This window comes from Anabrus simplex, chromosome 1 (assembly GCF_040414725.1).
Source record: "Anabrus simplex isolate iqAnaSimp1 chromosome 1, ASM4041472v1, whole genome shotgun sequence".
Classification (NCBI taxonomy): domain Eukaryota; kingdom Metazoa; phylum Arthropoda; class Insecta; order Orthoptera; family Tettigoniidae; genus Anabrus; species Anabrus simplex.
The window spans coordinates 1,614,975,292-1,615,002,536 of record NC_090265.1 but is presented as its reverse complement, the minus strand read 5'-3'; the positions used below and the strand labels follow the sequence as shown (position 1 = coordinate 1,615,002,536).

Sequence of the window (27,245 nt, the reverse complement as noted above, 5' to 3'; positions counted from 1 at the left end):
GTCTTGCAGTGTATCCTGAAATAGCCAAAGTAGCATTGCGTGTCATTGTCCCATTTTCAACGACATATTTATGCGAGTCAGAATTTTCAACGCTGAGTGTCATAAAAACAAAGCAGCGCTGTCGGCTTGATGTTGCAAGTGATCTCCGCTGTGCTCTGTCAAATATCAAACCAAACATACCGAATCTTATCAAGAGAAAACAGCGTCAACCCTCTCACTGACATTTGTTGACTAATTGAAGGATTTATTGTAAAAGTGTGTCCTTTGTATTGTGCTAAAATGAAGTTAGTATGTCATAGATATAAAACGCGTAGGCCTACTTCATATTATTTTTTCATAAATCATTGAAAAATGGAATAATTCATTATGTAGTGTCATTAGGTTAGGTCTATATCCTCCACGTCAGTATATCGGAAAGGTTATAGAAGCGACGGGGGGGGGGGATGACCACCCGTATCTGAAAAGGGGGGCGTCAGCTGGCAAAGGTGGGGAACCACTGCAGTAGACACTGTTATTTTCTATTTATACATCCATGCATTGGCCTACCTTGAAGAAGAGATGAACAATAATCCATTTCAAAAAAAGTCATTAACACGCGAGAAATCGCACCCATTTTAGAAAGCGAGAGGTCACGCGAAGGCAAATTGCTTGCGCTCACTATTCTAATGAGCTGCTATTTTCCTTTTGCAATGAATGCTCTGATAAAAATATAAATATGTACCCTGTTTAACTGCCTTTCAACTAGTACTAACATAATTACCCAGTAACAATATTTTCTCAATGTAAAAAATTAATGACTTTTTTTTGCAAAATCTGGTAAAATTACGTGAGTTTTTAAAGAACGCAAGAGGTTGCACATGAGCAAATTGCCTCAATATTTGCATTTGTACATTTCAATGAATGATTTGGTCACAATTCAAGATAAAACTACAGCACCACACTTCACTGAAAGCCACCATAAACCTCATGAACTTTACTTAAGTAACTTTCTTGGAAATGCAGTCATATAGGAATACACTACGCGAGGGGGTCGCTCCAAGGCAATTTGCCACGGCAGATGCGAGAGTGAAAGAAAACTTAAACTACTCCAGAACGCAGCAGGCAATATACTGACGATAATCAATGTCAGGTGGGTGAGAGGGAGGGGAGGGATGAAACGAGCGCCCTAAGCCTTACAGCAGCTAGCAACGAAATGATTAACAAATATTTAAAAAGTGCGGCGAATTGCCGCGTGTTAAAAAAGTGTAACAAAAAGTAATGGAAATCAGTGTAAAAATGAAAGGTCAAACTAATTTTTAACTATGAAATAAGCTGATACAGAATTAATATGTCCTTACTATTAAAGTATGCAATAAAACCAGAAAATTTAGGAAAAATAACTTGAAGCAAATATTGTCCAGCTCCTTGGCTGAATAGTCAGTGTACTGGCCTTTGGTTCAGAGGGCACAGGGTTTGATTCTCAACTGGGATTTTAACTGCAAACAGTTAATTCCTCTGGCTCGGGGACTGGGTGTTTGCATTTGTCTCAATGCATTAATACATTTCTCTTTATCTACATATAATACTCATATAATATCTGTCCACAGCCCTTCTTATATTAAAAACATCAGGATCAAATGACAGACATATTTGAGATGAAGTTGTAGCACCATTAAGGAAGTATTGCTATAGAATCCAGTTATGAAAACTGTAGTGAATTCCCATGGTGGCAAAAAATGAATCATAGCTACACAATCACTTTATGTCAAGAAGAATTATTGTCAATAACGGAAGTTGCTCAACATGTGCAAGATAATCAAAGTGATGTGATCGAGACATGAGTCTCCAATCAAGTTGTTAATCTATTTTAACAATTCGTCTCCAGTCAAGTTGTTAATCTATTTTAACATTTGATCCCATCTCTATGGACTATGCCAAATGTTAAATCATCATTTACTTTCACTAGCCAAAGATTTTCAACCTGTATTTTTTTTTTTTTTTTAATTTTACGACATCTCCAAATAAGGTCTAAATCAACCATTCTCATATGTCCTGATTCCTAACATTCTGAAAAATGCAATGTATTAAAAACTCAAATTTCAGCAACTGCTACTAAACCCTATACCAAGTTCCCTTGACACAACCATTATCAACAACTAACGGCTGTTATTGTTGTCATTCACAATACACTAAAAGTGTTCATTCGACCTTTCTTTTCAACTGTGCCTACTTTAAGCTTGCAAACAATTTAAGACACTCCAATCATGTTTTATGCCAAAATTAAATCACCAATTACTTATTGCAAGCCAAAATTCTGAAACCTAAGACTTCAACGAGATAGTTTTTCCACTTATTACAACTTTACTTCTGAATAAAGTCTCATTTAACATTCTCTCAAATTACTGGAATATTTTTCCTAACATTCCAAATAATGTAATATTTAAATTTTCAAATCAGACCACTGCTACTAAGCACTGTATATGTTCCTTACGCAACTAGTAATCAACAGCCAACAGCTAATATTATTATTATACAAATTAATACTGAATATTGTATTCTTTTCCTTAGACTGCTCCTATTGTAAAAATGTTAATATTAGGTACCTGGAGGAGGTACAGTGACTGGTGATGCCTTCTATGAAAGGTGAAACATGTCTCACATTCATAAGGTAACAATGATCAATTCCTAATTGTATAAAAAATGTAATGTATTGAATAGGTGGTTAAATAATAAATTATTTAGCAACCTACAAGTATAGTATCTTCAATATGGAACCATAATGATATTTATCACTTGCAATGTATGCATACCTGTCGTTCAACCACTTTATGCCTGTGACACTCTTGTTTAAAGAGTTCATTGTCAGAAGAGGTGGTTTGGCACCAAAGCGAGTGATCTTGGGGAAGTATATCCCAGGTTTGGGGGTTGATGTTTTGACCTTCATGGTTTCTTTAAGCTGGTCTTTATAACGCTTCAAAGGGGCACCACAGGGTGTTGTGCCTGAGGAAAGCTCACCATACAGGAAGTGGCGAAGAGGCCTGGTGTCACTCATATGGCACACATGACCAGTCCACGGAAGCCAATGGCCAACAGTAGATGCTCCTACACTGTTCATGCATGCTTTCTCAAGAACTGCAAGATTGGAGACATGGTTCTTCCATTTGATATTTAAGATTAAACAAAGTTTCTGCTGATGGTAAAGTTCAAGTTTCTTTGATGTCATGGTGGTACAGGGTCCAGGTTTCACATCCATAGAATGAGTTTAAGGTAGTTTCAATTGAGTGCACTACATTTTGTGTCCCTAAGAGAGGTTTGAGAGGTTTAGAGAAGACAATGAAAGGAATAATACAACAGGAGAAATGTGCATGTAAAATCAAGGGGAAAAACAGAGTTGGGAACCAAAATCATACCCTCAGAAAGTTTGAAACATGGTTCTAACATAAACATAATCAGAAATCAAGGAAGATATGAGATAATTACAAATTACAATAGAATATTTAAAAACAAAATTGACAAAATCAAGAAATTCACAGATAAATAAACCACACTACAAATCAAGACCAACAGAAAGACATTGGGACGGGTGATTTCTGACGTAGAATGAAAGGTATGCATACTCCGTCAGGTGCAGCCAAATCCTTGTTCTTCCATTGAGAACAATCTATGTAGACACACTTTTCCCGTTACAATTGGCTTGTTCAGTGATCAGAAGTACAAACACAATCAGCATGGAGTGCTAGTGGATTGAAAACAGAAGAAATTGTATATTTGGAAATGAGTAGAAGCTGAAGACCATGATGACTCATGGAAATATCAGTAAAAATAGACAGAAAAAGAACATTATTTCATGATGACAGCATTCCTTATATAACCGAAGAGAGAAGTGAAAAAGTGGAAAACTGGAGTAAGTTCTTTGAAAACACTTAGGAAAACAAGCAATAGGGAATCTGCTACCTTACATGCAGGTAACTGATGACTGATTGAAGTAGTTAAATTATTTTTCATTTCATAATGTGGTGTAAAGTGTACTGAATTAAATAATTGAATTTACTTATTCAAATCATTATCTTAATTTAATTAAGAGAAAGTACATATTGTATTCATGAACATTTGAAGAGTTGTATGAATTGATTAAAAATAAAAATGACCTAACTGAATGAGTTGGCCATGAGGTAAGGGTCGCATAGCTGTAAGCTTGCATTCAGGGGATGTGTTCAAATCCCACCATTGGCAGCCCTGAAGATGGTTTTCCGTGGTTTCTAATTCCACGCCAGGCAAATGCTGGGACTGTACCTTAATAATTAAGGCCACAGTTGCTACCTTTGCAATCCTAGCCCTTTCCCATCCTTTCGTCACTGAATACCTTTGATGTATTAGTACAATGTTAAATCACTAGACAAAAAAAAAAAGAATAAGAATATATTTGTTAAAGGTCTTCCTACAAAATATTATGGCAAGAGGGAAGGGAATATTTGCTCTCTACAGATACACCTCATAAGTCCCTGAACTGCTCAGCTGTTTATTTCCCCTGCATTTCTCTCAACAACATATTTTTATTTGCATGCTACAACTATCCTTTTTGGAAAACTATACCAGGACAGACAAGATAGCATTTAAATATGCATAATGTAAGTGATCATATAAAACAGAGTGTGTAAAGGTTCTTATTATTAATCCAGCACTGGGTGCGTGGTGAGGGAATTGCTCATTCCAAGGTAGGTAGAGTATATTAGGTAGGCCATTACCGTACTGCTCACAGCATTCTCATTGGTTGACCGTTCATGACATGGACTGGAGGGCTATAAGTGTGCACCTGCATTTGCATGCATGCAGCATAAACCTCAGCAATTATGAAAAATAAGTTCAATTTCTAATAAACAATTAAAAGATTGGCTAAAATGGTACTTTACATACCACCTGCAATCAATCATATAATACTGTAGACAGATAATAGAAGAAACTCTCAGTAATTACATCTTAAAAGCTGACTGTAGGAACAATACATACATAGAAACACTGGAATAGTTATTGGTTTAATTGTATTTACAATTCACGTCTTGATGACTTAGGAAGTTGGTGAAAAGCTAAAACTGTCAACAGTCAACTCTCGTTCACTGAATACTTCTTAATAGCATACATTTGATGATTTTTGTTGAGGTGATGTATTCTAATGAAAGTTGTACAGAGAGATGAGAATCTCATCGAATTTGGAAAATTTTGATTCAATTATAGAAGTCAAAGTCTGCATCACTCTTTCACATTTATTATTTATAAAGCCAGTGAAAAACTTCCTGCAAGTAAAAGAAGTCGAATTCTGTTACAAACTACAAAAGGAGATGGATTGCTATAGAAAGCTCCTAGGCCATGGACATGTGAAAAAAAGTATCCAAGCAGTCTTGATTTAATCTGGCAGTTAAAATATAAGACATTCTTGCATTTTCCATGTCTAAAAAGTTTCAAGAGGGAGTTTATAGAAATTATGAACCTTTTCTGAAACAGAAGTAAAGTTTTTCCCTTTACCAACTCTCACTTCTGTAATCACCTCCAGAAAGTGCTTCAGAATACTTTTCTGCCTACTTAAATTTAAGCCTATCCACTCCTAAGGGACTCTTTTCATCTTAGGGCACCCTGGATTTCAACACATCGAAGGTGTCATTGACTAGCTTGAAGTTGCTTTCAACGTCCTTGTTTAACCATATCTTCCTTTTACCATCCACTGGATTGGTGAAAAAGTTTTTGTCCTTGTTTACGTTTAGTTCCCTCCACACTTTGATACTCTCCCACCCCTCCCATGTCACAAATTACTATAACATGAATATCACTGCACAGCCTTTCTCACATTCTGTCGTGATCTGCTAGTTACACTCTGATGAGGAGTCTCATTAATATGGTGTGTCAGTTGATAGGTCCCCTGTTTGAGTTTGTAACAGGTTTTTCTTTTTTTTAATTCTGAACCATCAGCTAACGTCAAACTTTCATCTAAAAATTGGTTTCTCAATCGTTTCAAGAGGTGGGGTACATCACAGAACACCCATACCTTTCTTTTACCATCCACTGGATTGGTGAAAAAGCTTTTGTCCTTGTTTACGTTTAGTTCCCTCCACACTTTGACACTCTCCCACCCCTCCAATGTCACAAATTACTATAACATGAATATCACAACCCTTAAATTTACTAATTATATTTCTTAACAACTCTGAGGTCACTGTCATGTTAAAGTCATAAAAAATGGGTAGCTTCCTTGCAGCAAAGAGTCCTCGAACCATCGCTACCTGGATGTTGCTGTGAGGTTCTAGTATGTGGTCTTCAGATGAATCGTACAAAATTCGACCGACTATATTCATTTCATCAAATTACAAAACCGCGATCTTTTCAGATTCCTTGTAATTTAATGCTCTGACTTTCAACAGACATAGCACCTCTGTTAAAATTTCAGGTCTACATTTAAAGAGGCGAATCCATGTTTGTAAGTTTGACCGGCATGGTAAAAGAATGTTCCGGTTCCTCAAATAAACGTATGATTCTCTGGAAAGCGATCTCAATGACAAAGCATTTGCTATGACCTCCAAGGATCATTTCACTCATTTGTCGCCTCCCAAGAGACATCAAATCTGCCGTGGCGAAAAACACTTGGACAGAATCTTCCTCTCACTGAGCAATCTTCTTCACTTTCGGCAGAGACGGCCTTTGTCACTTTTTGAAACTAGATGCCTAGGTCCCTTGAGCTTCTTTATAGCAGCTTTCCCTTGCCTTAAAACTGTGTTTTTCCTTTTCCAATATCTCCGCCCACTTACGGAGTTTTAAGATCACCATATTTTGAAGCGATACAGTGCTAGTTGCCTAGACAACTTTTGTCTTCGTTGGTGAAAGAGTCTCTAACTTTATGATGCAGATCACTATCACTGGAAACCTGTAAAATGAAGATGAACCTTCATGTGTGATTGCTTTTTAAACGTAGGGTCTGTATAAAATTGAAACTACGATAGTGCAGTAAAATAAACTCAACTACTTGACGTTCGAAGTGTATTAATAGCTGTAAGTTAATATATTTTTGTAACTTCATATTCTCACATAAAAAGTTCTGTTGGCATACAACAGAAGGAAGTAAACAGATACAAAACAGGTTTCAGTACCATGGATCGAACCCGAGGCTTCTAAATGAAAGTCAGCTCCCTAGCCACTAGATAATACCGTAGCACAGCAGAAATAGTTGACTTACAAGCATACTTCTACTTGGCTGGTCAAATTTATTACATATTGTATTAAAAGTAATAGACGAATAGGCCTACCTGTTCTGGCATTATCAGGATTAAATTTATCACTTCGCTTACAGCGCAAAACCCACACTTGCCTAATCTGCTCACGTTTTGAAAGTCTGTGGTACAAGACACCAGTTGTTTTCAATCCCTAATTAGTACATTGTGCCATAGCACAATTACCTTTATAGTTAGAATCCTTACTCATATATTAACAGAACAATCAAGAAAATAAGGAAAATGTTACAAGATTATGCATACCGCAATATAGACCTGTACTGAAAGAGAGTTCCCTATCGTTTACCGCAACAGCTGCCGCCAGGAGCCCTCCACGTGATGTCAGCATGAGGCGATGTTATGTGGGAAGAAAAGCACGGGAAATGGGAATGAAACCCCTGTGCTCATTCCTTGATTTTGTCCTGTCCCACTGCACAATGGTTTTGCGCACAAATCTATCCTTTTACATATTCTAAGTTCATTATTTCTGCATCAGTCTGCAACTGTTGCTTGTTGATGAAGGTTCGTTGATTCAGTTTGAGGTGCATTGTTGTAATCCTTGCAGTTCAGCGAGATTTTCCCTCACCTTGTGTCATGTTATGTTAGTATTTCTGGCATTGTTGAATACTGTCTATATCTTGATTATATGCGAGAATATTGAACTATGGGTGACGAGACTGCACTGAAAGTGTTACAATGAATAGATGAAGTAGAAAACGAGATGAACAGGAAAGAAGAACCAGGTGAAGATTCAGATGATATAATTGGCAAATGCAGTGATAATGAAACAGATACTGTTGAACAAATTGAAGAAAATAGTGAAGTGAGTTTTTGGGATTGAAAGCAGCAGTTGCTTGGCAGGCCAATGACCTTGACGACTACTACTACTACTACTACTACTACTACTACTACTACTACTACTACTACTACTACACAATTAAATAGTGATATGTATAACGATGTGCAAATAATTTTCCAACCATTGTAGATATGTTTGCAGAATTAAAGAAAACAGTTCTAACATCTTGCACGACATCAGTAAGTGCATGTTTTCTTAAGTAATTCTTTTTTGAATACATATCATTGGCCATTGGCTCCAGTACTGAAGTTGTATTGTGTTAAAGCATGAACTCGTGTTGCTGTTCAGAAGTACACAGGCTGTGCAGCCCATGCAGTTCCTGCTGTGCACAAAGGAAACTCATATTCACATCGTATAATTGCAAAAATATCATGAAATTACTAAGTGATAAGAGAATATTTACATCCTTGAGAAAAGCTTGGTTCTCTGAATTAGTCGAAGATCTCTCAGCACTTTGTAATCTTTGAAGTTCCTCTTGCCGAGTTTTGCTGGTGGCATGGCGAATTAAAGAAGATTTCTCTACCAAACCTTTACGACCTAAAACAAAAGTAATAATGAAAGTAACACTGGATAGTATAAGTATGGTTCTAAATATAAAAGTTGATTTATTCTCTCTACTTGCCTTTTGGAAATGGTCCAAATGGTTGAGCCTTTTCTTTGGGTTTTGGTGGATAGGCTGTGGTACTAGGACTAACGCTACGAGGGGCTGGGGTACTCTTACTCCCTGTAAGAAAGATATTTTCAATTATGACTTATTCTCTGGAAATTTAATCCAGGACTAATTGTAACTACCATTGTTCTACACTATAGTACATACAATACTATCTCTCACACTTTTTTAGAAAAGATGGAAAGTGGTGAAAACTGTTAGAAATTTTACATTAATACTTTATATACATCTTCATTATAGACTGCTATGATTTTCAGCATTCAGTCTACAAGTCCCTCTGAATTTATTATGCTTCAAAAATTCTCTATTTGTAACTAGTTCTGCAGCCTCTTTAGTTCCATACCTCTTATCTTTACATCCCCCTCTACTTCTCTTAACCTCCATGACATAGTCCATTACGACCGACCGACCGACCGACCGACCGACCGACCATGTACTCTTCAATTATTCTGCATATAGGGCAGTCACTCAGATGGCAGATTCGCTATCTGTTGTTTACCTAGTCCTCCCTTAAATAATTGCAAAAAATTTGGAAATTTAATGAAGATCTCCCTTGGTAAATTATTCCAATCCCTAACTCCCCTTCTTATACACAAATATTTGCCCCTATTTTTTCTCTTGAATTCCAACTTTATTTTCATATTATGATCTTTCCTACTTTTAAAAACACCACTCAAACTTATTCCTCTACTAATGTCATTCCCTGCCATCCCTCCACTGACAGCTTGGAAAATACCACTCAGTTAAACAACTCATCTCCTTTACAACATTTTTTTGTAACACTACTATTTTGTTGAAATTCACCCAGAATAGATCAAGCTGCATATTTTTTTCCAGTTCTCAAATCAAGTAATCCTGGTGAGGGTCCCATACACTGGACCATACTCTAGTTGTGGTCTCACCAGAGAGACCTCTCCCTGCTTTTCTTTGAATTACCAGGCGAGTTGGCCATACGGTTAGGGGCGTGCAGCTATGAGCTTGCATCTGGGAGATAGTGGGTTCGAACCCCACTGTCAGCAGCCCTAAAGATGGTTTTCCATGGTTTCCTATTTTCACACCAGGCAAAAGCTGGGGCTGTACTTTAATTAAGGGCACAGCCGCTTCCTCCCCACTCCTATGCCTTTCCTATCCCATCGTCGCCATAAGACCTATCTGTGTCGGTGCAACATAAAGCAAATAGTTTTTTTTTTTTAAATTTCTTTGGATTTTTTCCAGTTCTCAAATCAAGTAATCCCAGTGAGGGTCCCATAGACTGTTGAGGTCTTTTTGCAGTTGCTCACAATCTTGTCACTTATTTATCTGGGAAGGACAGTTGAATCAGAAAGTGATGGAACCAAATAAAGGGAAGAATATTCTGTACATGGTGCTGGTAAAACAAGATGAGCTTTATAGAGAAACTGAAGTAACAGATGCTATTAGTAGTTACGAAGCTGTTTTTGTTGTAGCTAAAAATAAATGTCATAGAAAGCCATGAACCTGCTATGGTGTCGTAGCAGATGGAGAGGTGATACTCCGATGTGGCGCGTCCAAGGGGGCTGATAGGAGGGGGGGGGGGGGGTCCTCACCAGCTTGCCAGAGGACTTGAGCAAAATAAAATAGCTCTCGCGGACCAAACACACAACATCAAGAAATCCACTAGTGTCTGTTCTGGTATCCAGTGACTAGTGGTCTGCGACTGTTCACCTGGTTGGTGTGGCAGTGAAATATGGCTTGATCTCAACAATTAAGTCTGTAATTACTGTGATCTTTATTAAAGATCACCACAACCAACTTCACCTTGAAGTAATCATGATGGAACAAAAGGAAAGAAATCCGCTACCCCAGGCCCCAGACAATGCACTGGACTTTCCTGGTCATCGGATTCTGGGGGACCAGGAACATCATGAGGAGAAGAGTTGGAGCTTCTTGAAATCTCTTTGCAAACACTACATTGGCACTCTCAATGCAAACACTCTCTTCAAACTTGGAAAACTAAAACAACTCCCAGACATGCTGGAAAAATTTCACATCAAAATTCTTGCCATTCAAGAGACACGCTTCACACATGAAAACAATTTCGACACAGAAAATTACAGGATTTACTAAGGTAAACCTGCTGTCAGAAGAGGCACACCATTATTGTTTGGTACAGGATTTGCAGTACACGAATCTGTCGTGGATAACATCATAGGCTTCAATTTCATATCAGTACGTATCTGTACACTCTCCTTCAAATCAGGTAATAAACACACACAATTATCAATGCACATGCACCTACAAATGACCATAAGAGAAAGAAGCCATAAGAAATTGAAGACTTTTGGGAAAACATGGAAGAAGTAACCAACAACATACCAGAAAGACATATGAAAATTTTAATGGGAGACTTCAATGCACAATTAGGTAAGGAGGGAAAATACAGACAAATAACAGGCTCGTACTCAGCACACATTTACACAAACAAAAATGGGGAACACCTCATAAAATGCTGTCAAAATTTTAACCTCAAAATTATGTCAACGCAATTTCAAAAGCTAAGGCGAAAACTTACAACATGGAAAGAGCCCAACACAGTGTGGGGAGAATTCCAGATTGATCACGTGGCCACTTCCAAAAAAAATACACGAAATTTTGAATGTCAGAACGCGCAAAGGATTCTTCGAGTCTGATCATTATTTACTACAGGTTAAGATTAGGCCAATCCCAAGACAGAAAAAGACAGCGCAAAACAAAATAATAAAAAGTGATCTGGAATACTTGAAGATAAACAGGGATAAAATTGTTGAAGAAATTCATAGGCATTCAACAGACACTTGGACAGATCTTGCAAAGACAGTTCAGGAGGCAATGCTCTGGGGACAGCCTACTAGAAAACAAAAACATAGATGGTGGAACGTAATTTGTGATCAAGCCATTGAGAGAAGAAAATAAGCATGGGAGAAGTTCAGCAGTAACAGATGATCAGAAACATGGAAGGAATTTCACTTAGTTCAGAAACAATCATCGAAGAAAATCAGAAGAGAAAAACGAGCATACGACAATAACAGGCTAAAAGAAATTGAGGAAGATTTCAAAAGAAATAATACAAGAAATTTTTCACAGAAGTTTCTAAGAAAATATTAAGGGCTATCAACCTCCTAGCCTCTGCTTCCGAAGAACAGATGGATCCCTGGAAACAAACAGGAAAGAAAGATGTAAAACTCAAACATTACTTTGATAAACTTCTTAATTGCAAGAAACCCACAGAAAAGCTAACATTCCAAAAATCTACATCCAACCCTGATTCTAATCCACCCACAATAGAAAAGATAGAGGAAATCATAAAACAAATGAAACATAACAGAGCAACAGGAGAGGATGGTATTATCGCCAAGATCTAGAAACTCCAAGATGAAAACATCACCAAAATAATCCATAAGATTATCACAGATATATGCGTCACAGCGAAAGTGCCAGAGGAATGGAAATGTGCATTAATCTATCCATTCCATAAAAAGGGTGATAAGTTAGATCCAAATAATTACAGAGGTATTTCACTAGTACCAGTTGCATACAAAATTTTCTCTAAGGTGCAATTAAACAGGCTAGAACCACAAACAGATCCACAAATAGGGGAATACCAGGCAGGCTTCAGAAAGGGGAGATGATGCATCGAACAGATCTATAACTTGAGAACACTTTTGAAAGTCAGACAAACGAGAAACACTGTAGTTACCTTTGTGGACTTTAAAAAAGCGTACGACTCCATAGACAGACAGACGCTCTTTGACGTACTGGAAGAATATGACATTGACAGAAACATCAGAGTACTTATACAACAGACGCTTACAGGCACTACCTCCAAGATCAAGTTCATTGGGGAAATTTCGGAACCCTTCCAGATACACACAGGTGTCCGATAAGGAAATGGGCTCTCACCAGTCTTGTTCAACATGGTGTTAGACAAAATTATCAAGCAGTGGGAGGAACAAGTTAAAAGAATACAGCTGGAAAGAACACATGAAACAAAAACAATCATAAAATGTCTGGCATTTGCAGATGACATAGCCATACTCAGCAATAATACACAGGTGGCAAAGGAAGCACTGGAACGCTTACATGAAATAGCTGCCAAAACAGATCAACAGATATCTTACGAGAAGACCCAATACATGGAATGAAAGAACAACAATGTGCACACCATGAATACTATATATGGATCTATAAAAAGAGTCGAAAAATTTAATTTAGGGGAATACATACGAATAGGAGGATCAAACAAGGTGTCTAACATACAATGAACGGAAAAACTCCAGAAAGCATACAAACTGACATGGTCACATTATAATCAGAAAAGCATATCAAGACAGGCCAAACTTGGACACTACAAAATGGTTGTTTTACCAGAAGCATTGTATGCATCAGAAATGACCACAATTGGAGCATCAGGCATCATAGAGACAGAAAAAATGGAATGTAAAATTCTCAGAAAAATAGTTGGACCAATACACAGAGATGGCATATGGATGAAATGGCCTACCGAAGAGCACTCTGACAGACTCACAGACATGATCAGGAAATGCGAGACTAACTTTCTATGGGCACATACAGAGAATAGCCAACAACAGATTTACAAAGAAAAGTTCAAGCAAGAAAACAAATTGGTATTATGAAATAGAGAAAGACTGGGCTGGTGGGTATCAACAGGCAAAGGATAGGAGACAGAAAAGAATTCAGAAACAAAATTAGGAATACAAAATTTATAGTAAATGAGAAGAAGACAGGAACATTGTGGATAGAACAAAGAAAACAGGAGCACAACCAAAGGATGAAGAGTTTGGAAAGAGAAGAGGAAGAAGGGAAAGAAGTGAAAATTGTGTCATCATGAGATATTCGAGTTCAAACACAGTCCATAAAGGCAAAAATGATATGAATGAATGAATGAATGAATGAATGAATGAATGAAATGTCATAAAAAGGAAGATCGTAAAAGTAAGATTATTAGGCAGTACCGTATGGCTGATAAGACTGAGATGAGGGAGTTAAAAAAATTAATTCTGATCATTGGAAAATAAAAACATAAACAGACTGTGGGGTGGGTTTAAAGCAATTTTTGAGGAATGTGAAAATAGGTATGTACCTTTAAAGGTAAGGAATGGTTAAGACCCACTATATTATAACAAAGAAGTAGAGAGACTAAGAATGTGCGTGGTGCAGGTTGGAAAGAATTAGTTAGAAATGGTTATGGAAGTAAGGAGAAATTGATAGAACTAACTTGGAAATTGAATCTAGCAAAGAAGTCAGCTAATGATAACATGATCACAAGCATAATTGGCAGTCATACAAATTTTAGTAAAAAATGGAAGGGAAGGCAGAAACATGTTCCAGGAAGGATGTTCCAGGAATCATTAATGAACAAGGGGAGTGTGTATGCAAAGATGATACAAATGAAGTATTGAAATTTATGTACAATCACAAAGATATTTACAACAAAATGCAAAAGTCATAAACTACAAAAGAAGTTGAATTGATAAGATTTCTGGGGATATACTAAAGACAATGGGTTTGGATATAGTATCATATGTGATATACTCTATTTATTTGATTACTGTTTGCATGAAGGAGCTATACCAAATGAATGGAGAATTGCTATAGTAACCCTTGTGTGTAAAGGAAAGGGTGATAGACATAAAGCTGAATATTACAGGCCAGTTAGTTCGACATGTGTTGCATGTAAGCTTTGGGAAAGCATTACTTTTTTATTATATTAGACATGTTTGAAAAATTAATAAGTAGTTCAGTAGAAGGCAGTTTGTGTTTAGGAAAGTTTATCCCACTGAAGCGCAACTTGCAGGATTCGAGCAAGATACAGCAGATATCTTAAATTAAGGAGGTCAAATGGACTGTATCACAACTGACCTATCTAAGGTATTTGGTAGGGTAGATTATGGCAGACTACTGGCAAAAATGTGTTCAATTGGACTAGACAAAAGTGTGAGTGAGTTTCTAGAAAATAGAACTCAGAGAATTAAAGTAGGTGAAGCATAATCTGATTCTATAATCAGTAAGAGGGGAATTCCTCAAGGAATTATTGGACATTTATGTTTTCTTATATATATAAAATGATATGAGTAAAGAACTAGAATCAGAGATAAGGCTTTTTACAGTTGACATTCCAACTGACATTCAGTAAACTGAGATCATGTTCCTTTCTGTATCATTTACCACATACCTGATTATCTTCTAAAATAATTCTGATCAGGGTTGTACACTTCAAAAACATCAAGTTGCCTATTATCTTTAGAGATGAGCCTTACACCTAGAATTTCATGTTTATCGTCTTTAATTTTTTTGCAGCTTACAAATTCTTCTTTCACCAGAATGAATACTCTTCTTCCTACCATTGCTATCCTATCTTTATGATAAATACTCCAATTCCGTGAGAAAACTTCTGCATGCATTGTATTATTTCTCAGCCATGATTCAACTTCTATTACAATATATGGTAAGTATATCTATATATATAATATAAGAGTTTTGTCTGTACATTGCTCAGAATTTGAAAAAATGTCATTTCTGTATCGGTCATGTCCACAGTAACAAGGAAATGCACTTTTTACTTTTCCGTAATGTCTGTCTGTCTGTCTGTCTGTCTGTCTGTCTGTCTGTCTGTCTGTCTGTCTGTCTGTCTGTCTGTCTGTCTGTCTGTCTGTCTGTCTGTCTGTCTGTCTGTCTGTCTGTCTGTCTGTCTGTCTGTCTGTCTGTCTGTCTGTCTGTCTGTCTGTCTGTCTGTCTGTACACGCATCACTAGAAAACGGCTAAAGAGAATTTAATGAAAATCAATATGCGAAGTCGAGGAATCTAGGCTAGAAATAATTTTATTCACACTGATAGAAATGGTAGTTTAGGGGAAGGTCTAAACTTTAATTTTCAAATATTTATGTTATTAGTTGTCCTATCTTACTAAAAATTGGTATGCAAAGTCGGGGTAATAGGCTATAAATGATTTTATTCATGCTGAGTGAAATGGTAGTTTAGGGGAAGGCCTAAAATTTAATTTTTAAATATTTATGTTATCAATGGTCCTATCTCATTCAAAATTGGTATGCAAAGTTGATGAACTACTACAATCTAGGCTATAAATAATTTTATTCATGCTGAGCAAAATGGTAGTTTAGGGGAAGGCCTAAAATTTAATTCTTAAATATTTATATTATTAGTGGTCGTATCGATAAATTCTACATAACCATATTTATATAGAATTAAATTTCCGACCATTTATGTCTTATACATTTTTACCATAGCGGCTAAGATAACACAGATATTCATGAATTTGTATTTTTGTTGCTAAGTCCATATCAACGCCGAGTCACGAGAAAATGGGTTAACAGAATTTAATGAAAATCGGCATATAGTCACGGAATAATATACTATAGTTTAAGATATAAACAATTTTATTCATCCTGGATGAAATTGTAGTTTAGGGGAAGGTGCCTTAAATGTCATTTTTAAATACCTATGTTATTGGTCCCATCGAAAAGTTATAGAGAATACAATTTCTGATCATTTATCTTTTATACAGTTTTGATGATGCTTGTTGTTTTAAGGGGCCTAACATCGAAGGTCACTGGCCCCTTATTATACAGTTTTACCGTACCGACTGTGATAAGAGTGGTATTTCAGAGTCGGAAGAAAACTAAATGTGAAGGCCTACAATATTGAAAGCGCATGACATTGATCAACATACATTGACCATTGTTTGTTGTTATGTTCTTTGTCTCTTATGCTGCACCTCAACTCTGATAGATGGGATTACTGCTGCGTACCGAGTATAACAGCCTGACTGCATATTGGTGGGAAATGACTGGGGAGTTAGAAAACTTTCTTTTCTACCATGCCATTCCTCTGGTTCATACATTTTCTGATACAGCTGGTTTGTAACACACTGGTTCATCATAGTATTCCAGCTATTCGATCCCTACTCTGATGCGCTGTTTTGAATGAGCAGTGTGCATACTTAAGGCAGAGGCTCACGTAGTAGTAGTAGTAGTAGTAGTAGTAGTAGTAGTAGTAGTAGTAGTAGTAGTAGTAGTAGTAGTATGGCCTGGTCTAGAATAAAAGTTTAGGCCTATTACAAATTATAGCACTACAATTCACTAAATAACTCAAAATTCAACCCTGAAAAGAGCCATTTCTTAAGAAAAGCTTCTTTCTCTTCACTTTTATTAAATTCTACATTCATTTTATCCCAAATTAGCAGTGAAGAGGTGGTTTCTCCTCTGGCTTGGAGGAAAAATTTGCCTCCAAGTCAGATAGATTTTTCTGCCGCCAGTGTAGTGAATTGTTATTTTCCGACTCATCGGGCATAGTTTTTGCCCTGGGGGGCTCTCCACTATTTGACCATCTCCCCACCGAAAAAAGATGAAGAGTGTTCACGGATCACGGCTGTCTGCGGGTTGATCATTCTACCTCTGGAACTTTGGTCTGTTAGATCGACAGCGTAGACTTGTTCGTTAAAAGTGAGAAAATGTGTGGCGTTTCATTTGAACGAGTATTTCATATGAAAGCATTGCCTTTAATCGCGCCATTCCTACTGATGCCATTGTACTGTATGTTCATTTCAGTTGGGAAAACCACTAAGACAGTCTTTCTGAGGATGTAAAATGGCAGGTGGAGAGTGAGTGTCTACCATTATAATGAAAGCACCCCAACCTGATTGTGACTGGTGGTATGCAAGCGGGTCTACCATTACAGTGAAAATTCCCTAACTCAGTCTTAATATGAGAAAAATTTTTTTTGACTTCCCCGTCACGTTTCTAGGGTAACATTTAGAGCAATGCAGCTTAATACAATCTCGCTCACAATGTGTACACTAGGCCTACCTAACCTAGAAATCTGTATACATTGTAGAATACTGTAGCGAAGCATGGGTACATCAGCTAGTATCTATTAAATTACTCAATTCTATTCCTTTCTTTACAATACTTCCACAATTCAACACTAACATTTTTACGTCATTCCTATTTGACTTCCAGATCCCTGTACACTTAATCACCACACCCTAGTCCACCCAGTTTCCCTGAATGTACTCCCTATAACACATCTAAACACATTTCCTAACTTATACGTACCACTGCAGTTCAAGAGAAGGCCATCTGAGCACAGATCCCATCTCCTACCCACCAATTAGGGTCTAGAAATATCACTCCCAGTTTCCCACACACCAGCTCCACAGACTCATTTAAATCCCCGATCACCTTCCAGTCAATATCCCTCCCACATAGTATTCCACTGATAAAATGGTCCGCTTCCTTAAACTTCACTCATGCTGCATTTACCAGACCCCACACATCCCCACCTATGTTGGTACTTATAACTGCTTGTCTTATGTTGTTGGTGCCAACAGGAAAAACTACCACATTCTCCGTTCCCTCCTCCTTCTAATCTGTTTTCCTCAATATCTGCCTTAACCTAATTCCTGGATAATGCTCTGCTGTGGTTACCTTTCCTGCACACACTTTCCCCACATGTCTAACAATGGAATCTCCCATGACCAGAGCCTCAACCCTATCCACCTCATTTGACCTGCTCACCTCCTGTTCCCCCCTATCTTTCCTTACAGCTGCAGAAGCTACTTTCTCCTTTCTTTTCTTCCTCCCATGACTCTGTTCCATCTTTCTTTTTCTATCCTCATCTCTACATTTCCTTTCCTACCTTCTTTTCCTCCTAGTACCAAACTCCTCAGCAACAGCTCCCTGTTCCTCATCTTCCCTCTGTTGTTCTATCTGCAGTGACTTATTCTAATTTCTCATTGTCACCTGTCCTGAATACAACCCTTAGCCTGCAATTTCCTTCCCCTTAAAACATTAGACAACCTGTCTTCCACAACTCCTCCCTTTTCCTTCAAATCCCTCTTGTACACCTACCATATCCCATACATTGTTGGAGGGAGGCCTACCTTCCTTCCTGTCGTCTGAGAGAATCCTAATTATCTCCCTTAAACTCTTCAACTCCTCCCTCATACTCCTTAATGCCTGGCCACACCCACTGCTTTTACACCAGCATTCCTTAGCCATTCTTTACTTTTACCTAAGTCAGTTTATGTGAACAGCTTTGTCAATTGATTCATTCCTAATTTAGCCTTTATCTCCTCATTCTGAGTACCCTGCTGTCACTGTTCCCACCTGGTTCTACCAGTGATCGTTATCATAACTTTCATCTCTGTTACTTATGACTTATGAATACGATATCCTGAGCCCACCCAGCTTTCACTTCTTTAAAGCATAGTTTGTCTGGAAACAGACTGGTGTAAAGATAGATTTGTCCTGGAGCTGACCTCTTTCTCACAGAATACTGTTGATCGCAACTGCAAACTCACTGCATTAGCTTTACTGCACCTTGATTCAATCTCACTTACTACAATACTATCCTGGGAGAATACATCCTAAATACTGTTCCAGTTTTGTATTCCCAGCCTGACATTCAATCCTCTTAGGTTTCTCCCCAACTGACGTCACTTTAGTCTTGGAAAGGTTAACTTTCATATCATACTCACGGCACCTCATTTTCAAGTTCCAAGATATTAGATCGCAGGCTTTCAGCACAGTCTGCCATTAACATTGACTCATTGGCATATGCCAAACTGCTTACTATATTTCCACCTAACTGAATTGCTCTCTGCCACTTTATATCTTCTGCGTATATTATGAACAACAAAAGTGAAATATTACAGCCTTGTCTATTCCCTTAAGTACCTTGAACCACGAATTCATTCAACCATCAATTCTTACTGCAGCCCAACTGTCAATGTAAATGCCCCTGATTACTTCTTTTCACCTACCCTAAATCCCACAATCCCCCAGTATGGCTAACATCTTTTCCTTTGGTACTCTGTCATATACCTTCTCTAGATCTACAAAACATAAATATAATTGCCTATTCTTCTCATATCATTTTTCAATTACCTGTCACATACTGATGTAGGATAGGGTGGCATGGAGGGCTGCATCAAACCAGTCTATGGACTTATGACTCAAACAACAATAACAACAACTGAAAATCTGATCATGACACCCCTTCTGTGGTTAGAAACCACACTGGTTTTTATCCAACTTTTCAACCACTAATAGCACATCCTTTCCAAGATGCCAGTAGACATCTTGACTGGTAGGCCTATACTGATCAATGAAATACCCTACTAGTTGTTGCAATCCTTCCTGTTCTCTTGCTTGTAGATAGGTGCAATTACTGCTTTCATCCAATCAGAAGGCACCTATCTAATATTCCATGCTAATGTCATTACTCTACAAAGCCATTTAACCCTTGCCTTCCCGCTACATTTCACATCTAATTTCATCTATTCCTGCTGCTTTATGACAATGGAGTTTATTTAACATCCTATCCTATTCCTTAAGCATAATGTCAGTGACACCATTGTTCCATTCCTCATCAGCTCAGTTGTTTGCAACATCAACAGAAAGATTTCCTTTTACGTTGAGAAGATTTTCAAAATATTCTTTCCATCTGTCCAGTGATTCTCTGGGATCTATTGTGAGTTCACTTGATTTACCCAAACCACTATTAATTTTCTTTATCCCTCCCTTCCTTTATTATCTTCATTAATGTCCAGAAAGGTTTCCCTGCCACCTGATGTAGCCTTTCCAGGTTATTATGGAAATATTTCCATGACCTCTTCTTGGATTCAACAAGTACTTGTTTCGCTCTGTTTTTTTCATCTACATAAAAATCCCTGTCTGTAAAAGTCTGTGTTTGGTGCCATTTCTGATACAACTTCCTTTTATGTTTACAAGGTATGATCACTTCACTATTCCACCAAGATGTTTACTTTTTCCTATATTTACACACAGTTGAAAAATGAAAACCTACAACCTGTTTTCCAGTCATTGACTGGGTCAGGGATGTAATGAATGAAGCAGATATAGGCTGTTAGTACGATGGGGTCGCCACTCCCAAAGTGATTTATTAATGAATGATAGATGCTATGAAATGAGAATGGAGAGTGTTGCTGGAATGAATGATGACAGGGAAAACCGGAGTACCCGGCGAAAAACCTGTCCCGCCTCCGCTTTGTCCAGCACACGGTATCCAGCGGTGAGAGGTCGATGCACTGCCGTCTGAGCCACGGAGGCTCTTTTACACACAGTTATTCCTAGATATTCCTTTGTAGTTTCTACTACCCCTGTATGCCACCGTTTTTTTTTTTTTTTTTTTTGTATATTCTGAACCTGCATATTGCCTATTGTTTGGAATTGTTCACAAATCATATCCACATACTTATGTCTAATTTCCTCATACTGGAGATTTTCTACCCTTATTCATCTGCAGATATATTTCACTTTCACTATCCTATGCCTACAGATACTTAGAGTTCACTACAGATCAAATAATGTTCAGTATCGTCAAATAATCACTGGAATACTTGCACATTCCTAACAGATTTCCTGAATTCAAAGTCAGTTATGACATAATCTGTTATTGCTCTGTTTCTGCTACCCTCCCATGTGTTGCAATGAATATAGCCTTATGCTTGATGAACATATTTCATGCTTGTTGTTTAAAGAGGCCTAACATCTAAGGTCATCAGCTCAGAACATATTTGTAACTGCTAATCCCATACTAGCACAGAAGTCCAGTAAATGCTTCCCATTCTTATTAGCTTCCATATCTTCCCACATTTACCCATCACCTTGTCATATCCTTCAGTTCTATTTTCAAGTTTCACATTGAAATCGCCCATTAGAACTAAACTATCCTTGCTGATGACCCTGACCATGATGTCACTCAGTGCTTCATTAAACTTATCAACTTCCTCATCTGCACTCTCACATGGTGAATAGATTGAGACAATTCCCATCCTTATTCCTCCAACTGGTAAATCTCTCATTCACTCGCTTACATACCTAACAGAAACTGGATGCATGCAAACCTAATCCTGATGAACAGTCTTACCCCTCTGAAGCACCTGTTAAGAACACTTTATAATCTCCTCTCTTCTGTGTTACCTCTCCTTGCCAGAATATCATTAAGTCCCAACACATCCATACTCATTTTCTTTGCAGACTCAGTCAGTTCTACTTTCTTTCTTCCCTAAGTCCCATTAATGCTGATAGCTCCCCATCAAATTCCATTTCATTTGTCAAGTTGTTTCCAAGGATTCCCTTGCCTGTTAAATGGAAGTAGGGCTCCATCACTCTCATAGGTCAAGGCTTACTTAAAACATTCTGAGCATACTTGGTAAAAATTCTCTGAAACAGGATGCTACCCTACTTACACCTAGCCCCAGTGAGAAACTCTCCTCTAACATGTTAGGGACCACTGGTGGAATGTATAGTTCTAGCCACCTGCATGCAAGGAGGGCCATGATTCAGAATATGTCCAAGATGCCCACTCATCCATAGCAACTGGTGTCCCAACTATCAGGACCAGTTACTTAGTTTACTCAGGCATTGCCTATGGTTCCCAAATTAGGACATGATTACAATAAACAACACCACAAAAAACTGAGAGAATTAGGTTTTATCCACTACTTTTAGGGGAAAATAGTTTGGAATGTACACTGACTGACAGAGCAAATGCAACACCAAGAAGGAGTGGTCAGAACTTTATGCCAATTGCAGGGTAGACTGACGTCACTGAGGTATGCTCATGATGTGCAATGCGCCACTGTGCTGCGCACGTAGCGAACGATAAATGGGACACGGCGTTGGCGAATGGCCCACTTCGTACCGTGATTTCTCAGCCGACAGTCATTGTAGAACGTGTTGTCGTGTGCCACAGGACACGTGTATAGCTAAGAATGCCAGGCCGCCGTCAACGGAGGCATTTCCAGCAGACAGACGACTTTACGAGGGGTATGGTGATCGGGCTGAGAAGGGCAGGTTGGTCGCTTCGTCAAATCGCTGCCGATACCCATAGGGATGTGTCCACGGTGCAGCGCCTGTGGCGAAGATGGTTGGCGCAGGGACATGTGGCATGTGCGAGGGGTCCAGGCGCAGCCCGAGTGACGTCAGCACGCGAGGATCGGCGCATCCGCCGCCAAGCGGTGGCAGCCCCGCACGCCACGTCAACCGCCATTCTTCAGCATGTGCAAGACACCCTGGCTGTTCCAATATCGACCAGAACAATTTCCCGTCGATTGGTTGAAGGAGGCCTGCACTCCCGGCGTCCGCTCAGAAGACTACCACTGACTCCACAGCATAGACGTGCACGCCTGGCATGGTGCCGGGCTAGAGCGACTTGGATGAGGGAATGGCGGAACGTCGTGTTCTCCGATGAGTCACGCTTCTGTTCTGTCAGTGATAGTCACCGCAGACGGGTGTGGCGTCGGCGTGGAGAAAGGTCAAATCCGGCAGTAACTGTGGAGCGCCCTACCGCTAGACAACGCGGCATCATGGTTTGGGGCGCTATTGCGTATGATTCCACGTCACCTCTAGTGCGTATTCAAGGCACGTTAAATGCCCACCGCTACGTGCAGCATGTGCTGCGGCCGGTGGCACTCCCGTACCTTCAGGGGCTGCCCAATGCTCTGTTTCAGCAGGATAATGCCCGCCCACACACTGCTCGCATCTCCCAACAGGCTCTACGAGGTGTACAGATGCTTCCGTGGCCAGCGTACTCTCCGGATCTCTCACCAATCGAACACGTGTGGGATCTCATTGGACGCCGTTTGCAAACTCTGCCCCAGCCTCGTATGGACTACCAACTGTGGCAAACGGTTGACAGAGAATGGAGAACCATCCCTCAGGACACCATCCGCACTCTTATTGACTCTGTACCTCGACGTGTTTCTGCGTGCATCGCCGCTCGCGGTGGTCCTACATCCTACTGAGTCGATGCCGTGCGCATTGTGTAACCTGCATATCGGTTTGAAATAAACATCAATTATTCATCCGTGCCGTCTCTGTTTTTCCCCCAACTTTAATCCCTTTCGAACCACTCCTCCTTGGTGTTGCATTGTCACTGTCAGTCAGTGTATAACTATTATTCACAAAAAATTTGCAACAAATACTGTACTTCGAACTATTTGCCTTTCCATGAAATAGACACCATATTCAATACAGTTTAATGCCAGTTCCATGAGTGAAAGGCTAGTGTCTTGGACTTCAAACCACAGGGCCACTAGCTTCTACAAAAGTAGAAATCTTGTCTCTTTTTTAGCTTCTTGAATAGGAATTAAACCCACTTCCTTTAAGTGAACTGAGAACACCTTTACCACCTTAGCTAAGTAGCCCCACATGTTACAAAAGGTCTAGTTGTATAAAAGTATTGTTTCCCAGGAGAGCAAGAAAAATTATTAGACATTTTAAACTCTGTTGTGAATTCAATATAAATTACAGAAATACTGGTACTTCTGATATGATGGAACTACATAAATAAGACAGTAAAGGCTCAAAAGATTCACTTACCAGAAAATTAAAAAATTGAAACTTTCACTTCTGGTTAAGCATGGCTCTGGGGTTTACTTGATGTATTTCAAATGATGACTGGGCTAAATCTTGGGGATAGAGGAAATAAAATAGAGAGTTAACCACTTTCGCGCACGTGCCAAGGTTATGAATAATGGATGTCTGTTCCTTCCATTTTCCATGGACCTCCATGACCTCTATGGAGATGGGTTTGCTTCCTAAAATGATTTCTAAGACGCCTTTTATAGCAGAAAATATTCTGAATAGATTAAGGAAAGGATACTAACCAAAGATTCCACTAAACATGCTTGATGTCTGAGCTGCAATGCCATTTAACTCAGAGCTCATGTTAGAGAAGAAATCTCTTGATCCTGCTCCGAGAAGGTCCCGTCCAGCTGTTCGACTTAAATCAGAGGCAACTAGGGATGTGCTTTGAGTATGTATTACAGTCGCCTGTGGTGGTGGAGAATGTTGATGGTGAGATATTGATTGTTGTTGTTGTTGTTGTTGTTGTTGTTGTTGTTGCTGCTGTTGCTGCTGTTGCTGATGCTGTTGCTGATGCTGATGCTGATGCTGTTGCTGATGCTGATGCTGCTGTTGTGGAGTAACATCGCGAGAATCGCCAAGTGCCTGAAAAGATAATAGAATTTATGATTTTATAGGTCTTTCAATTACCGTTATCATCATTTCATTTTGTCTAGTTCATTTCAGGTCAGGGCTAATATGATCTTTACTTTTCTCAATCATTCCACTACTATGGTCCAGTCCATATTGCATTTTCTAAGGCTGTTCTTCATTAAATCAATCTATCTTATTTTTGTCTTCCTTGACCTCTCTTTCCCTCAGGCTGCAGTTCCAAACTCTGTTTTGTCAGCCTTTCACTGCTCATCCATTTGGTATATCGAAACCATCTCAACCTGTTTATCTTACCATTCAGCTTCTCCACTTTAACTGCTTTCCATATGACCTCACTGTCATTTCTTGTCTTCTGTCTTTAGAAATAGATATAAAATCTCTCTGGGAGTGGTAGCCACATTATAATAATGGCCTATAGTGATTTTTATAGGTCTTTAATAATTTATTTATTTATTCTTCAAAATAATATAATTATAATATTATAATTAATATTATCTTATATCTTATAATATCTTATAATATTATCTTATAATTATCTTCCATTGTTTATTTTAATTATCTGAATTTGCCTAAACTGCAATTTATTTAATCTGCCCCTCTAGAGGCATGATAATAATATTATAATATAATTATAATATTATATTACAATTATTATTATTATTATTATTATTATTATTATTATTATTATTATTATTATTATTATTATTATTATTATTATTATTATGCCATTAGTAAGGCCTCCCAGTGAATTTTAAATTGTGTATTCTCCGTCTGTGCATCGCTCTCTAGGAAAAAAATGTGAACTTGATGAAATCATAGTAGCTTTTCCATTTGAGGACTACATGTCTCTGACATCAAAATGTTACCTAATCTAGAGGTCAGATGTCATTACTTGTCAGGGAGAATGTTTGTATTTAGATGTTATCCATACTGTTGATCTTCCATTGTTTATTTTAATTATCTGAATTTGCCTTAACTGCAATTTATTTAATCCGCCCCTCTAGAGGCACGATATCAAGCTAATTCACCTATCAGAATCTTTGATATGAATTTCATTTAATACAACCAAAAGAGTTTTTACTAAAATTTCTAGATGGTTTTTCCAAAACCTCTATATAAGACGTGAGCTTTGAAGATGCCTGATCTTGTGGCAGCTTTAGTGTATGTATTACGAACTAAAGAGAGAGGATATCTCCTTTGGGAGATAAAGAGGCAGGGTTCTGGCATCATGACATCATAATAAACAAGGTACGGCAGTCTATTTTATTAAGTGAACTACCACGTGTGAAGCTAGGGAAGATTTCTACGTCCCCCTTAGTATGTAATTGCTAGGTCGCAGAGTCCATTCTCAGAATTTAATTTAGGGCTTTCATTTTCTGCATCAAATGTTTCTATCTTTAGATTTTATTTTCATTTTCCCTGAGGAAATAGTTTGGATGTAAGGAAGCATGAGTGTTTACCTTCATTAACCTTTGCCTAAATTTGTGTAGGGTGACTAAACTTCCAACCATCTAAATTCTCTTTTGGTTTTCTGGCTTTAAACCTCCTAATACATAGTCACCCAGTAGTATGGGATTAGCCTCTGCATCATAGGGCTGGACGCCCACTTAGGAATCTTGCTTTCTTAAATTAATTTGGAATGCTTAGATTTCTGCCTCCATTTCACTGTGTACTTTCGGCCTTGTAAATTTAAACTATTTTCTATTCCTTCAGCTGAGTAGCATAAGCCATATGCTTCTGTAAATCATTTTTATTTTTTTGAGGGTAACATTCATACTGTATTAGTTGTGTAAGGGTAATTTGTACAGCAGTGTACTACTGCTTTCTTCTGTGATGATGACCAACGTGGTCATGGACTGAATACTCATAGCCCACAACAGGGCAAATTGTACTCTGATCTAAAACGAACACTTGGGTTTAGGAACACTGCCATAGGAAATAAACTTCATGGTTTTGATCCGTATTGAATTATGATCAAAATAATAATTAAACTTATGTCATAATGGTCCACTTTTGCAATACTATATTAGGAACACTGTGCACTGTAAATCTTCGGGAAGCCAAGGTTTCTGTTTTTGACTGTGTAAATTACAGAAGGGGTACCTCCCCTTTTGCTAGTTTCTGAAGACCTGTGAGTCAAAGATTTAAACTGTGCTACTCAAAACATGTTGTATTTAATTCATCATACTGTTGTAAATATTTCTGAGCCTTTGAGCCCCTCATGTTGTGAATATCCTGGATTAATCCGTGTAAATTCTAGAATGTCTCAACTTTTTGTGAATTACTGAAGGTACCTTCCAAACTGCAATTATTGTAAATTTGTTCAATGCAATGAAAAAAATGAAATAAACTTCAAGTGTGATTTTGCTAGTTATATGTAAATTCTCATTAATCCTTGTCCAGCAATTCACCCCTCATGCTTTTTTCCCCCTCTCTGCTCTGAGCCAGGATCGAACCTGCCAAGT

At 38.3% G+C, this 27,245-nt stretch overlaps 1 protein-coding gene across 1 annotated transcript in view; it reads right to left on the bottom strand.

Annotated features, from left to right (window-relative positions):
- Positions 1-27,245, bottom strand: part of Rab3-GEF (Rab3 GDP-GTP exchange factor) — a 517,470-nt gene that overhangs the window by 228,170 nt on the left and 262,055 nt on the right. Inside the window, exons 23-26 of the mRNA XM_068226364.1 lie at positions 24,735-24,774; positions 24,432-24,683; positions 8,714-8,815; positions 8,495-8,628 (exon numbers count right to left, since the gene is read on the bottom strand). Coding sequence (XP_068082465.1) covers positions 8,495-8,628; positions 8,714-8,815; positions 24,432-24,683; positions 24,735-24,774 — 528 coding nt within the window. The remainder of the gene's footprint in view (positions 1-8,494; positions 8,629-8,713; positions 8,816-24,431; positions 24,684-24,734; positions 24,775-27,245) is intronic.